The following is a 15,430-nucleotide window of genomic DNA, read 5'->3' on the forward strand; positions in this document are numbered from 1 at the left end:
GTCCTGATAGTGTAGTGGTCATCACACCCGACTAGTGATCAGGGGGACGTGGGTTCAAATCCCGCTCAGGGCAATTACAGTTTTCCCCAGAAGTTGTCCAGTGTTGAGTTTTCTTTAATATATTATATATATAATATAAAGAAACTGTAAACTTCTGTGTCGAATAAAGATATCAAAATCAATGAAAAACGAAAGTCTTCCGTTTTTGTTGCTTTTGAGCTACGCGTTTCACCGCTGTTGCGGCTCTCCAAAATGATGAAAATTTATCCCCAATCAAAAGCAGTGCCAATATTGTATTTTTAATTTCTCTTTGTAATATGGTCTCTTTTAGGGGTCAAAAAAAAAAAAAACAAACCCCGGGCCACGCCCTGATTGGTCTCCTTTAGGGGTTTCATTTAAAATTTCCGACGAGCATCCCTCCCCTTTATATATGAGGTCCCCCCGGGCTTTTCAAAAGCGAAGAAGCACTCACTAGTTTGGACCTTTATGCACATGACAAGTGACGCTAAGAGTATTAAAGAAAAAGATACGTGGCATGATGAAATGATTAAGACCTGAGATGCTCGTGCCATGCTTATAATTAGCTTCTCTAAGCCTCATCATGTGGAGAATAGGACAAGCCAATGTGAAATAAATTTGGTATCACACTCAGGAAGTTTTGTCTTATTACATATCAGGTAGACCTTAAAAGAATTTAATAGGAAGTTTGAAAAAAAAGGTTACTAGGTAATAAATTTCTTTTTAAAAGTATTTCCTGAAAAAACTGACTTTTAGTGGACATATCGTAACCAGGGCGACAATTTGGACTTGGCAAATACTAAACATTTCCGAGACAATAGTTTTAGGCAAATATCAAAACGTTGTCTAACAATTTCGTCTTTTTTTTGTCCCACTCAAAACCCACATCCATGTCGAGACAATCACGCATGTCACGCAATGCAAACTACGCAAACGAGGTTGCTTCTTTATATGTGTGCTGAAAAGGAACTGTCTATCAGTGTAATATCTGCGTGGAACGGATCTATTCAGGTACGTACTGCTAGCTATAGCACTTGGCTTAAGAGAAAGTCTGTGTATAACGGTGATTTGTGTAAATATTGACTTGGAACTTTTGTTTCGAAATCCGCCAGTTCTCTCATGCATGACGACTCATCTTTGTCACTAAGATCAAATATGTTATTTCTCAGTGAGAGAACGATTTTAGATTACAGTATTTGAAATGTGCTGAAATTAAAGCGAAACCGGCTGAACCAAAGAACGAGAGGCTTCATTCGAGCCACCACTAAAGAGCCAACTGGTTTGGCTGGTTGTATTTTCTTAATAATTTACTACCTAGTCAGGAAAATTCTAGAGCGACTTAATTTACATTATGTCCAAAGACTTAACAACGCTATAAACATACTTCGTTGGTTCATCCACTACTGGACCGAAGAACGGAGTATATCTATATATATATATATATATATATATATATATATATATATATATACATATTGTAAACACTGCACTTTTTCAGTATTCGTTTCGAGCCTTTTACGTGACGCAACTCAGTGAACATAACACTTTAACAGTGCCCCCATCTTCAGTACTTAGTTTATCCGGTCGACATTCAGTAGGTTGTAAGAGCATTTGCTGCTTACTTTGATCGGCAATATGGAATTTCAATGATTCAGGCCTTGGTTTTCCATTAATTTCCACTTGTATTATATTATGGAATTTTTTTCGTGGTCATTTTCACGACCCATGAGTTTGTTGAAGACAAATGCTAATTCAATAGCGATATTCGCCGTTACGTCACCAATTGTCATTAACGTGCCAGCCAGAGATCTATAGGCAGTCGAAACAAAGGTTCTTTTGTTCTGTGGCTTGCAAAATTTAAATATCAAAAGAATTGTCTATAAAAAATGAATATACAAACACATCACGTTGGACGTACGCGTGCTCGTATCCGGTGGCAATTGTCCACTGAATTTCTTGCAATTGAACTGTGGACATATCCAGCTGACAACACAGTTTAATCAGTTTAATTCGTTTGGATAAAAAAAAGCTAGAACAAGGCAACCATTAAACCCATACAGGGGCACCCACCGACCAATTTGTTGTAAAATGTATTATTATACCCCAGTTAATGAAAATAAATGTTATTAAGGCATTTTCAGGTGTTTTTCAGTGTTGCTGGGAAAACATTATCTGTTCCTTTTTCCCAGCAAGACACACAAGAAATTTCCCAGCCAGCTAGATAAAATTGATTGGTTTCCCAGCCAGCTGATCAAATTTATTTCCCAGGCAGGAATTCCGCGCGCTTTCAAATCCCTCGATCCAAAACGACCGAACAAAAGCGACAAAACCGGGACAAAACAGGTTTTTTCCGCAAGCGCAATCACTCTGACATGTTTGTGACTACTCTCTGGGAGAGGGAAGGGGTTTCCTTTTTTTTTTTTTTTAGTCGTCCTCAGTCCTCAGAGTTTCTACAGCCAGCTCGGGTTGAAATGCTAGAAAAAGTCAGTAATTCCCAGGCAAAACCTTTATCAATAACAAAATTTCCCAGCCAGCTCATCGAAACACCTGTATTTTTGCCAGCCAGCAAGATTCCTCTGGGGAACAGATAATGTGAGGAACAGATTCGTTGGGTGCCCCTGCCCATAGAACATTATGCATCACAAAAGAAATTACCAAAGATGGGGCACATTCCTATGCATAACACGAACACAGGTTCTTACTCATATTCTCTGTTGTCGAAGACTTGAATGGTTTAACAGCAAGGTCGATTCGGTTCAGGCCAGCCTCCATCGTTTCCGGCTATGGCAAGTAATGCATGGTCGTCATTCATCTGTGGTATAACTCCACAAAACTCTTTCACTGAAGGCAATTCTATGGTACAATATGAAACACCAATAATTTCTTAACAAGATGCACATTAAAATGTGACGTAATAGATTACCATGGCAACAAGAGAACCATCTTCAAATGCACTATATTTTGTGCTTATATCTCAAAAGCAAACTCGGTGACCCCCATTCCTTATTGCTAAAAAGTGATTAGCATGGTAAGACGAAACTCTCTGCAAGGTGTAAAAAAAAAAAATTATCTGCACTAAATTCAGAGCCACCTTAAAGTTTTCAGTTGTGAAGGTGGCTATGAATCTGTTCCAGAGAATTTTGCAGAAAGTTTTATCACTCTCCAGCAATAATATTTGGCGATCACAGACAAAATATAGGCTGTTTTTAGATGGCTTTTGTTGACATGGTAAACCGTTACGTCGTATTAATGAGTGAATCTTGTTAAGCAAGCATCTATTGGTGTTTCACATGGCATCATATCATTACCATTAATTGAAAACGTTTGGTAGATTTAATCCTTCCAAATAGTACAGTTTGTTGAAATTGTTAAAACTTGCTTGGGCCTCCTTAAGTTGGCAAGTGCTTTCGCTGACGTCATGAGCTGTTTGAGCCTTTAAATTTTTTTAAGTGTTTCCATAACACCTGACTGGCAAAATTTGCGCTTTGACTTGTTTCCAAAGGCCTTTTTATTTTGAGTGTAAGTTTTGGACTGCACGGTCCGCCGTTACTCACGGGTTGGATCCAGAAAAAAGTGACATCAAACGCTCACAGGCTTACAATTTCAGCGAGTGAATGGAGTTTGCTATATATGGAAAACGCGAGTGTTCTCGTTGTCGAGTTGCCAGGACATGCTTTTAATCTGAATAAAATTCCACAAGTTGAGATTACACGTTGGAAATCGAAACTTTGGCTACATCTGCCTATTCGATTCGATCGGTTCAGTGCCTTCTGTGCAATTCACTAGAAATAGAAACGGTTTCGATGAGGAAACGAACTAAAGTAGAAATCAGTTCCGAACATTAGCCGCTCTACGGGTATCATTCTCGGTGGGTCACAAACGTTGTAATTTCCCGCGACTCCTTGTCCAGATAGATTTGGTGGAATGCCCATCAGTGGTCCATTTTGCTGAAAACGGTTACCCCTTTACTTGAAGTTCGCCTGTGTTCGAAATATCAATTCTTCCTTTTCTTGAATTTCAAAACTATGTTAACTAAACACTAAGCGACCAAAGTTTTAATCCTTGATTCCAAGCAAAAAATACTGGTTTATTTTAAGTGGAATTTTCCTATTTAATGGTCCGCCATTACTAACTTTAAGTTCGTGAGAGAGCTGGATCGAGGAGAAAATGACGTCAAAGAATACAATGCGTGTGTACGCCGCAGAATTAATATATATATTTTTTCTTTTTTGTTTCTTTTTTAATTTTTTTTTTATTTGCAACACAACAATATAACAAAGTACATAAAGAATAAAATAAACTAACAACGAACAGCATACTATACAAGTCGCACGTACTAAAGTACATATATATATATATATATATATATATTAAATAACTTATGAAGACTTCTTAAGGCAAATTGATTATAATGGAACGTCAAACGTTTCGCTGGTTAGGGCTTCATCAGTGACTGATAAGTTATTTTACAAGACAGAATATATAACAAGTAAAGAACAATGGTCTTTGATCAGGTTCATTAAGCCTGCTAGTGTATGGTCAGGACACGTCCAATACAACCATTCATGACGGTTTCAGTGTTTTTCTTTCTGATTTCGAGCGCTTCAATGATCTTGCGTGTCTGATGTTGTGGAATGTTGTCATATATATATATATATATATATATATATATATATATATATATATATATATATATATATAAACATAACAACAATTAAGACGGGGGGGTGGGGGGGTTAGTATCAAACAGAAGAGCAGTTTTCAAGTTTCCATTGCCATTCAATTTTCCTCTGTAGTTCTACAAAGTTGGGCGTCTTAGAAAGTGATTTACAAGTGTATAAATAATATTTGGTGTAAAGAAGGAGAATATCTAGTCTGCGTTCTTGGGCGTTCGTCAGTTTGCATTTTTCCTCCTTTATATGGAATAGAATCTGTTCATTCGGGGGAGTAAGTTTTAAGTTGCTCAGATTATTGAACCATTTCACAATATCGTTGTAAAATGAGGACGTAGTAGAACAGTCCAAAAATGTATGAAGTATAGAGTCTTGACTTGAGCATAGAGAGCATTGATCATCGACTGTAATTTTAAATCTTTTCAGTTCTCGCTTAGTAACAGTTATCCTATGCAGGAGCTTAAATAAGAATTGCCTTAGTTTATTATCTTTAGTTATTTTATATATCTTTTGAAAGTTAGCTTTCCAGAAACAAACGAATCAGGGAAGAGTTGTTCCCAAGCTTTCACACCAGTAGGCACAATGATACAGTTTTCATTAATATGCAGCACGGGAGTTTTGGGCTATCAGAAATTTAAACTCGCGTTTTGCATATATAACAAGCTGCATTCACACACTAAAATTTTAAGCTAGTGAGCCTTTGTCGTCACTTTTACCTGGATCCAACCCTCTGAAATCCAATCGGTCAGTTTTGAACGTGAGTAATGACGGACCATGAAAAATAAAAGTTACACTCAAAGTAAACCACCTTTGGACGAAAATCAAAGCTCAAAATTTTGCCATTAAGGCGTTGAGCAAACACACCAAGCCGAGCACCGAGCAAACCAGCGAGCAAACACAACCAAGCCAGACACTCAGGCAGTAGGGGTGCTGGTGCTTCTATACCTCAAGCAGAAATAGAGGTGAATTTTTTGTCACAGGCGCACTTTAAGGACCGTTTTATACGTCGCTCTTTGCATTTGCTTTTTTTTGCACATTTGCATTAGATTCGGCACATGTAAAATGCGACGTTTAAAACGGGCGTAAGATCGTGCAGTACTTCCTCAATAATTAGGATAGGATGTCGTTCACGTCTGGTTGCCTAATTTGCTTTTCTCAGACCTACCCATAACCATATGTCCTCGTATGGCTTAGGAGCTACAACCAAGCCAGACACTCAGGCAGTAGCTTATAGGGGTGCTGGTGCTTCTTCAATAATGTCCTTGTCAAGCAGGTCATCGGAAAGAAATCTCGGCTCTCTCCTTATGCATTTTTTGGGCTACAAGTGGAACGTCCTTATGTAAATTGAGCTCATGGTACATTAGCTTATCAAATCCAGAGAAGGTATCTGCATACTCTTCTGTAATATCGTTATCACTCCCTTCTACCTTTACTGGGAAAACGCGAGGCCTGCTCACAGGTCCCACTCGCAACACCTTAAGTTTCTCTGGTTTGCTTCTTCGGAGCAAAGGCCTGCCGGTTCCTTTGATTGCAGTGAATTCGTCCAGCGGGTACTCCGATTTTCCCCTCTCCTCAAAAACAACCATTTGGTTTGATTTGCGTTCATTTGTTGATTTCAATCAGTGCTCCAGCGCTAGGCAAATAGACACCTAAGTAAAGTTTGTTTCCTTTTCACATACACTCCCCGAATGTCGGCACATGCGATTTATTCAACAAATTTCCCTAACACCTCTATTGGCTCCTTCTGGTCATATGCGAATAACTTCTTGTCTGATTTTTTGGATTCACACTCAATATGTTTCTGCTTCAGACTATTCCAAGTTTTAAAGTATATAGACGGGGCACCTGAATAAATTAGCACCTATCCCAAATCCATTCCATTGGCCTTAAGCGTAAGCACTTTGTCTTCCGGTCCTGTTGGCGTCTTATAACAAATGCACATTTATCCTGTCGTTTGGCTGCTTCCTCTGATAAATGGTGCTTTCTTACTTCTCGTCTGACCGCTTTCCTGTTTGATTTGTAAGTCGTGGCTTCCTACTTCCTGTTTTCTCGCAACACGGTGCAAATGTCCGCGAATCCCGCACTCGTCAACTTGTCAATCTCTCGCTGAGCAACATGTATGTTTTTCTTTATGACCTAAACGATTACAACTATAATATGCCTGTGATTGACCGGCCTCTGAAAGGCCAGAGTATAGACTACGTATCGCCTCTTATTGTAGATGATTGGATTTCTTTTAACAGATCTAAAATATCAAGAAAATTTGAGGTAGAAGAGTCGAGGCTACAATCTATAAGTCATGAATTCAGTATTGCCAAGTTCTGGAACTACCAACTTGCTGTCTACCTCGTGGGATGTTGTTGACCATTACCTATTGGCAGCGATGTTGGCTGTTTCGGTGGCTTCGTTTGGTTTGCAGACCACGAAAGATCATTTGATATGTATACCTGCTGTAAAATGTTCATCCGTCGCAGAGAATAACTCAAACTTTGGTAATGGCAATGGTTCAAGCGATGTGTTAAAAGTTTGCAAGAAGTTGAGTCTGCAATCTACTTCTCAGACTGTTGTCCTAACGACAATGTCTGATCGACGGCAGTACGATTATGTTGATAACGAATGCTATTTCAAGATGCATTGTTTTGCGAGGAATTATTCGTTACTGTTCCTTGCTGAGACTGTGATTTTGCTGGCCATCTCAAATTTCTGGAAAAAGTATCCCAACACTAGATGTGCACTGGCTCATTGTGAACATTTACTTTCGGAATTTAACAAAGGACAGTTTGAGCCATCATCAAGTTTACCGAACCGTGATCAGTCAAGTGTACCAAACCGTGATCAGTCAAGTGTACCAAACCGTGATCAGTCAAGTGTACCAAACCGTGAACAGTCAAGTGTACCAAACCGTGATCAGTCAAGTGTACCAAACCGTGATCAGTCAAGTGTACCAAACCGTGATCAGTCAAGTGTACCAAACCGTGATCAGTCAAGTACTAGTGTACCAAACCGTGATCAGTCAAGTGTACCAAACCGTGAACAGTCAAGTGTACCGAACCGTGATCAATCAAATGAGCAGTTTGTGTCATCCACGTCAACGACCAGTGATCACAATAATCTTATATGCAAATTATCAATCTTTGAAAAGCGTTACAGCCAACCAATTCCTAAGAAAAAGGGCGCAAAAGACCCATATAGATCTGTCAGTTCCGTAACCGTCCAGTATCTATTGCGAGGTGGAATAGGCTCTTTGGTCACTGTTGTCTGTCTAACTCTTAATGCCGTATTTTTCTGTAAGCACAGTACTAGTTTGACTCATTGTTGCCTGGAAAACGTTTCCTTTGTTACAGAGCACAGCCTTTTTCGGTGCTCTCGATCCACTCAAGGGTACTTTGAAATTGTTTCAATTTCTTTTTTCGTTTTCCTTTCTTTTCACTTGCTGATTGTTGCCTGGGCTTTTGTCTGGACGTGCTTCGGTGCGTGGAAGAGTAGGCCTGAATTTACAGAAACTGACTGGTTCATAAATCCTCGCACAGGAGAAGTCTTTAAATTTTTTGGTGATGCAGCATTTCTCTTTCGTATGATGAATGTTTCAAATACGACCTTGTTAAAAACCGTCGTAGCACAGAAAACTGAAGAACGTATGCAACGGGAAGGGGGAAATAACGAGGACGGAAGTGATAATACAAGTCACTCTCCATTTATAGCCTAAAAAATATGAATTACAAATGCCGCACTTTTTAGGAGTTGCGCAAGTTACGTAAGCCCAGTAGGAGTCATTTATTTGTTATCTGACTTTAAAAAAACTGCTTTGCAAAGCAAACATTCTTTAATAGGAAAGTAAAGCAATTCGTCCCCATGGCTATGCCTCTCGCGTGACGTTTGGTTTTGCTAACTTAACTTTAACTTTTGTCAAGGGTTTTCCATAGGTAACAGTGGGTTTCCAATGGAATATAGTTACAGTATTTTTAAGTAATGCTTTTGTTAGGCAATGGGTGGACAGGGTGGAAAGGTTCATAAATTCAAGCAAGACAATAATTATTGCCTTGCATGCGACATCAAATTCGTTAAAGGTTGTGAAACGAAAAGCGCTGGAGGACTCGTGCTGGCAGTCCATAAAAAGTTATAATTATTGTCTTGCATTATAACTTTTTATGGACTGCCAGCACTAGTCCTCCAGCGCTTTTCGTTTCACAACCTTTAGGGAATTTGATGTCGACTTTTGCAAACCACCTGCATATTGGATTTTAGATCAGCTTGTGATATTTACAGTCTTCTTTATTCAATTTTCATGATATTTGCAGGCTCGTTCATCCAATTTACATGATATTTACAGTCTCTCTTATTTGATTGACATGATATTTACAGTCTCCTTTATTAGATTTACATGATATTTACGAGCTTCTTTATTCCATTTACGTGATATTTACAGGTTCATGTATTGGATTTACATGGTCTTATGTCCCTGCTTTTAGAAATTTACATGATATTCTTAATAATTTACATGTTTCACCTGAAATATTTACATGTTTTTCACAGGATTTCTCAAAACATGTAAATGAGTAAAAGTCATGTAAATTTTCCTTTACAGTATCTTTTTGATGACTTACATGTAATTTACATTTTTTTTACATACTATGGAAATTTTCAATTTTTCCGACTTTTGCAAACCACCTGCATAATTATTGGATTTTAGATCAGCTTGTGAATCAAATTAGTGGTCTGTACTTGTCTGAACTATGTATTAAATAATGAACTGTTTGGGTAGTTTATATATGTACTACAACTGTATTATTTGAAATTATTATTCCACTATGACGCCATTTTACCATATTTGTTCACGGGAACGCGCAAAATATGAGACAGTAATACACCGTAGTGTCACGGTTTGATCGGTTTAGAACAATGCAAGTACGGACGGAACGGGAGTTTTTCAATGAAAAGAAAATTGTTCTCAACAAGATGCAAAATCAGAGAATTTAGCTTGTCATTGCTTTTCATTCATCATTTCGTTTATCCAATCAAAAAGGACATTTGGCTGGCTTTTTGTGCTATTTACGTCTTTCGCACATGCCTGAAGGACAAATCATGAATTTGAAAAAAAAAAAATTAAAGACACTCGTACCAAATAAAATTGAAGCAAAATAACACCTTTTTTGTAGTGGAATGATAAATCTCTTATCCGATGATTTCACATATAATACTCGTGGACATTTTGCTCCTTGCTCGAATTTTTCCACGCCGCTGCGGGGCCCAGAAAATACTTCCCAACTAGCAAAATATCCGCTTGTATTATATGTTAAGCAATCGAATAAGATTAACGAGTATCCTTGTAATTTCTGTTTCTTCATATGTGTATTATTTACACCTTAATTCAATGTAAATTATTAGGGATCTTTAGATCGGAGGACAAGAACGACCACAAGTACGAGTTTTCCGTTCTGAGTATGCGCACTTCGAAAACTGTCGCCATCCAAACCTTGTGCGCGTGCTCAGTACAGAAAACTCGTACTTGAAGTCCTCCTCGTCCTCTGATCTAAAGGTCGCTAATTGCTCATAAGCAGCAGCCAGCTCCAAAGCTATGCTACTTTTACTTTGGCTGCTGCACACATATTGTTAATTACTGCCACTTAGATACGTCACCTGATTTTCTTTTTCTCTTCTCTTATTGTATAATACTCGTAATAACCTCAAAATAGTGTTAATAAAGTGATTTGATTTGATTTGTGTCTGCGAGTCCCTACATCACTGCTAAAAGATCCCTAAAAATCATTTTTTGAAAAGTATTTTAAGAACTAATTCGGTGAACTAGTATGTATATGTTACAGGTTGAAATTAAATTCAGGTCCATTTAAATCAAACTAGGTGAATTTAATTAATCTAGGTTATTTATCAACTGTTTGAAAAGGGATTTTCTTCATGGGGTGTGGTTGAAAAAAAAGGGCACGGTTTTTTTAGGGGGGATGAAAACAAAACAAAAAAACAAAAAATCGCCTTTCTCTCCCCCCACTTTCCTCTCTACTCTCTTCCTTTCTATTCTTACTCTCTTTCTGTCTGTCCCTATCAACCTTCCATCCCCTGATCCATTCGTCATACCTACCACTACCTTATGTACCCTTGACCCATTCAATTCCAATGTGTACGTGAGAGAAAGAAATCGCTTTGAACTGCACTTACCGAGGCTTGAACCGGGCACCTCTGCTTCCTTCGCCGTAACTAACCGCTAAACCACACAGGACTTGGACAGGCAGTTATCATTAATTATAATAGCAAATACTTTTCTCCTGGTGCAAGAGGGCCCAGACTCTTCTCGGTCATAGTAAATTATGCAAAAGTTTACTCGTGCGCAATGCGTGGCCGTGTACGGTTCGTAAAATGGCTAACACAAGTTGCGTTGATTCAGAGATATTCTACCAAAAATTGGATGAAGTTAAAGCTTCCAAAAAGACAAAAGCAAGCAAAATAACCCTTTAAATTGAGGACAATTAACTTTTACAACGATGCAGTGACGTGGTTAGAAAGACGTAACGAAGACAGCAAGGACAGAACAAATCTGACAAGTCAAGACGTAGCAATTTAATATCAAAAGAAAAGGATGGACACTGGAGGGTGGCAAAATATTATCCAAGAACGGAAAAGAAATTGTTCAAAAATATCAACCATACCAAGTTCTTTGGCAAACCAATTCGAATATTGCGCACAAAGGAAGAGACAAGATGGACAAGTATATCAAGCGAAACTACGAATCAGTAGTATCCCAAGAGGTAATACAACTCTTTGCGTCACTCTGCTCGATACAAGAAGAACAAAAATCGATCACCAGCAGGCAAAAACTACCTGTGCTAGCCCCTATTCAAGCAAGAGAATTCCTAACACATTTGCAAATGGACCTAATGGACCTTAGAAACTTACCATGTACATGTTCATGTCATTGCAAACACAATTGGATTCTCCACATGATTGATCATTTCACAAAATATTCAGAAGAAGAAGAAGACGAAGAAGAAGAAGAAGAAGAAGAAGAAGAAGAAGAAGAAGAAGAAGAAGAAGAAGAAGAAGAAGAAGAAGAAGAAGAAGAAGAAGAAGAAGAAGAAGAAGAAGCTAAATGTGCTTGTTATTACTGAGTTATTCACTTATCAAGTCAACAAAGGAGATAAGGACACCTCAACAGGAAAAAGCAAGAAACACACAAAGAAAACACAACAACAAAATGACGACAAACAAACCCAATACTATTTCATTCCAAGTCAACAACTATGTCAAAATAAAAATTAATTAAGTGGACAAAAGTCCATTACAACCAAACACACTTCTTGGTAAAGTAAGTTAAAAAGAACATGGATTTATGAAAGTTGTAACCAAATTTGAAATTATTAACCCTTGAATTGCATGTGCACCAAACAGACTACAAATTACTGAAGACATGAATGTGTTATTAGACACAACTAAAACAATAAGTTTCACTGCCGCATGCAAAAAGGCACTTGACCAGTGACACATGTACAAGAGGTGCAAAAACAAGGAAATGACTTCTCATTGTTCAACTACATGCAAGTAATGACTGTTTAATAAAGGTTACAAACTTTGTGGACTACCAGAAAAAAAACTTTGAATTTGATTGTTCAAGTACTTATAACCACAAAGGGGTTTTGTACTGAATTACATTTGTACAAGTAACTGTACATCATTCATTAATCTACCTTCTAAAAAGTCAATTGTCTTTTTCCTTCCAAAAACCAGAAAAATAAAATAAAGCAAAGTCACATGAAGGTAATTCTTCAAGTAAGCAAGGTTTTGTTTTTCTGTTGCTGTAAGATATAAAAAGGAGAATTAGTTATCACGCACAGTATGCCTAACCCCAACCTTAATGCTAACCATTTAAAATCAGTGCTTAGACAGACATGAAAAAACGTACGCTAACTTGACATCTCGTTACTGATTTACTTACAAATATACACGTACTTGCTAACAATTGATGGACTTTTTGTTGATTTTTCATACTTTTAATTTCAACCTAGTTTAAAATTAAATTTACCTAGGTTGAAATCATTTCAACCTGAATTTCAAATTTACCTGTAACATATATATTTTTTTAAGTTTCCAAAGCCCATGAAATTCTCTTGCCTAATACATTGTATAAGCAAAAAAGGTATCCAGTTATTTATGAAAACGCTGTTGGAAGCTTAAAAAAAAAAAAATAAATAAATAAATAAATAAATAAATAAAAAAAAAAAAAATAAAAAAAAAAAAAAAAAAAATAATAATAATAATAATAATAATAATAATAATAATAAAATTATAATAATCAAGATATAAAAAAAATGCGAATGCGAAGTTTGGAGATATTGCTCAACATTTCTAACAAAATAAATTTCCGGTTTTGGCCACGAAAGTTATTTTTATATATTTCCGATCACCCACTTTGACTCACGAGCTGACGCGAGCAGCTTAAGTATACAACCGCACGGTCAGCGATTGCACAACCTTACTGCGCATATATTTTTTTGCGTCATTGGCGCACGTCATAGCTCACGCACATGGATAGAATGGAAGATTTTCATTGACGCCAAGCTTAATCCGTCAAGGAATGGCTATTTTCTCCTAAACGAGTACGGTGACCCCAATTAATTTTTCATATTTTTGCTGAAATCAATAAAAAATTACTTATGGCAAGTTCTTTGGCCATTTCATAAAATTGTACGGAAGGAGCCATTCTGAGTCGCGCAGCCCACAATCTATTTTGGAGTGTTAAGTATTCACTAAGGCATTCAAATACATTTTTCACGTATGCATGTTAATGACACCAGGCTCTGCGTTGTATGAGGGATTGAATTTATAAAATCAAGCTAAATTTGTCCGACACTGGGGATACGCGGCAATTGTCAAAGTGGCTTAAATAACCGTATTCGTCAGCGTCGTACCATGGAAACGAGTACGGTAATCCCCCTCCTTTATTTCATTTTTATCACATTGATATGTTACAACAGTGTGCGAAGTTTTATAGGAAATCTATGTAAAGTTCTTTTTCTAAGGAATTACCTTAAGGGGGCTCGAAAGGATTTTCAGCTGAGCGCACGCGCTTAAGCCACACACCCAATTCTAAAGCTTCTAACCACAGCTCATGATTCAAAACTGGGTAACCGGAAATAAACAAATACCGCTGATTTCGCTCACCTTTCTTTCTCATTCTTATATAGGTGGAATATAAACACACATCTCCTTTTTCACGAAACTACGGAATTTTTGCACAAATGGTTTTATGGACACTTATATTGTTTGGTGGCGTTCTCGTGGCCGTCGATGTCGTCATTTCTCAGCTTCTGAACAATGATCAATGAACGTAACCCAAATAGGCTCACCGAAAAAGGAAAAAAAAAATTGCGAAATTGGTGAAAAGAATGTAAAAAGCTTTAATTACTCAGTATATGACAAAATTGTATTGGTTGTTTGGATGAAACAATTGTTTGTTTGTTTGTTTTGTTTGTTTTACGAGACATCTGGTTTGTCTCTTTCTACTGGGCAAACCTGCCCAGAGGGAAGGAGCACGAACAGGACTCGAGGTCCTATGCGAGGTGCTCCACCCTATCCTATCCAGACCAGAAAGACCAGACCACAACACCGGGAACTACATTCCCTACTCTTTACGACAAGTGTGCGGGTTTTTTTACGTCCCACAGGATTATGAACATTGAAGGGTTGTGAGACGGGACCTCCGGCTTATCGTCCTTATCCGAGAAGACTAGAGAGTCTAACCATTTGCAGATGTAATTACAAAGGCAGCACTTTCTCCTCAGTTATTTAAAGAGCCTGATTGTTGGTCCGGCCGGAGTTGAACTCACGACCTCCCGCGTGACAGCCCGGTGCTCAACCAACTGAGCAACCGGTGCGCGGTGCGCGATTCAAGGAGCCTTTGAGAATGCTGTTAGTAAGATTAAAAAACCCAATTCTCCACCTCTCCGAACAAGACGCCACACATTTCCTAACCGTTACACTAGGCAATAGCCCTTATCGGAGTTATCAGCGGCTTCGTTGAAGTATACGGTAAAAATCGCCTGACAGATTCTGTCTTCAGAAATCTTTGAACTTTTGCTCTTGACATGTCAGGGACCCTTTATCAAAAATCTTCCAACAGAATCAAGAAAACGAAGGAAATGTTCCCCTCGAGCTCTGAGTGCTTTCGCCATTATGACTATCCCAGCATGCATCACAAAAAGTCTTTACTCTCCATGCCTAGGGTAGCCAAATCGTAAATCTCAGTCCTTAAACGTTGGGAATAACCAATTTAAATTTGAATTCGCACAGTCACCTGCAATTTTTATGTTTTAAAATGGTAGTTAGAAGTCAGGCTGTTGGAGCCCAAGATTTGGGCGTCGTAATTTTTATTTTATTTTTTTTTACACAGTACTGATTAGTCTCGACAAAGGACGGCCTGCACACTTTGACAAAAGAGCTCTCTTCTTAGGATTTTGTGATGTTAAGGGCATAAATAGAATGGCCGAGTCATTATTTGACGTCTTTTAAAGTGTATGTTGAAGAGGCAAAATCACTGATGGGAGGAACGCTTGAGCTGCTTTGACTGTGCGATATTTTGGCGAGGTAAATCACAATTGAATTTTATGCATTATTTTTCAGGTTATATGCTGTTTATAATCCTTAGTCCGCATTTGATTCTCTATTCCTCCATTTATGCCGTATTCTGTAGTGCGTACCCTGTGTTTTAAACCTCAGTCCGTGTTTTATACCCA

General features: G+C 37.9%; 1 protein-coding gene and 1 non-coding gene across 2 annotated transcripts; both read left to right on the forward strand.

Moving 5' to 3' along the window:
• On the forward strand, positions 1-73 carry Trnat-agu (transfer RNA threonine (anticodon AGU)). The gene has a single exon. It is a non-coding gene; the product is annotated as a tRNA-Thr (tRNA).
• Positions 74-945: 872 nt separating this feature from the next.
• Positions 946-8,787, forward strand: LOC138016026 (volume-regulated anion channel subunit LRRC8A-like). Its single transcript, XM_068863190.1, has 2 exons — positions 946-1,029; positions 6,935-8,787. Exon 2 carries the CDS (start codon positions 6,991-6,993, stop codon positions 8,395-8,397), a length of 1,407 nt encoding a protein of 468 aa, XP_068719291.1. The 5' UTR covers positions 946-1,029; positions 6,935-6,990; the 3' UTR covers positions 8,398-8,787.
• The last annotated feature ends 6,643 nt before the right edge of the window (positions 8,788-15,430 follow it).

The sequence above is a fragment of the Montipora capricornis genome, chromosome 9 (assembly GCF_036669925.1).
Source record: "Montipora capricornis isolate CH-2021 chromosome 9, ASM3666992v2, whole genome shotgun sequence".
Taxonomy (NCBI): Eukaryota; Metazoa; Cnidaria; class Anthozoa; order Scleractinia; family Acroporidae; genus Montipora; species Montipora capricornis.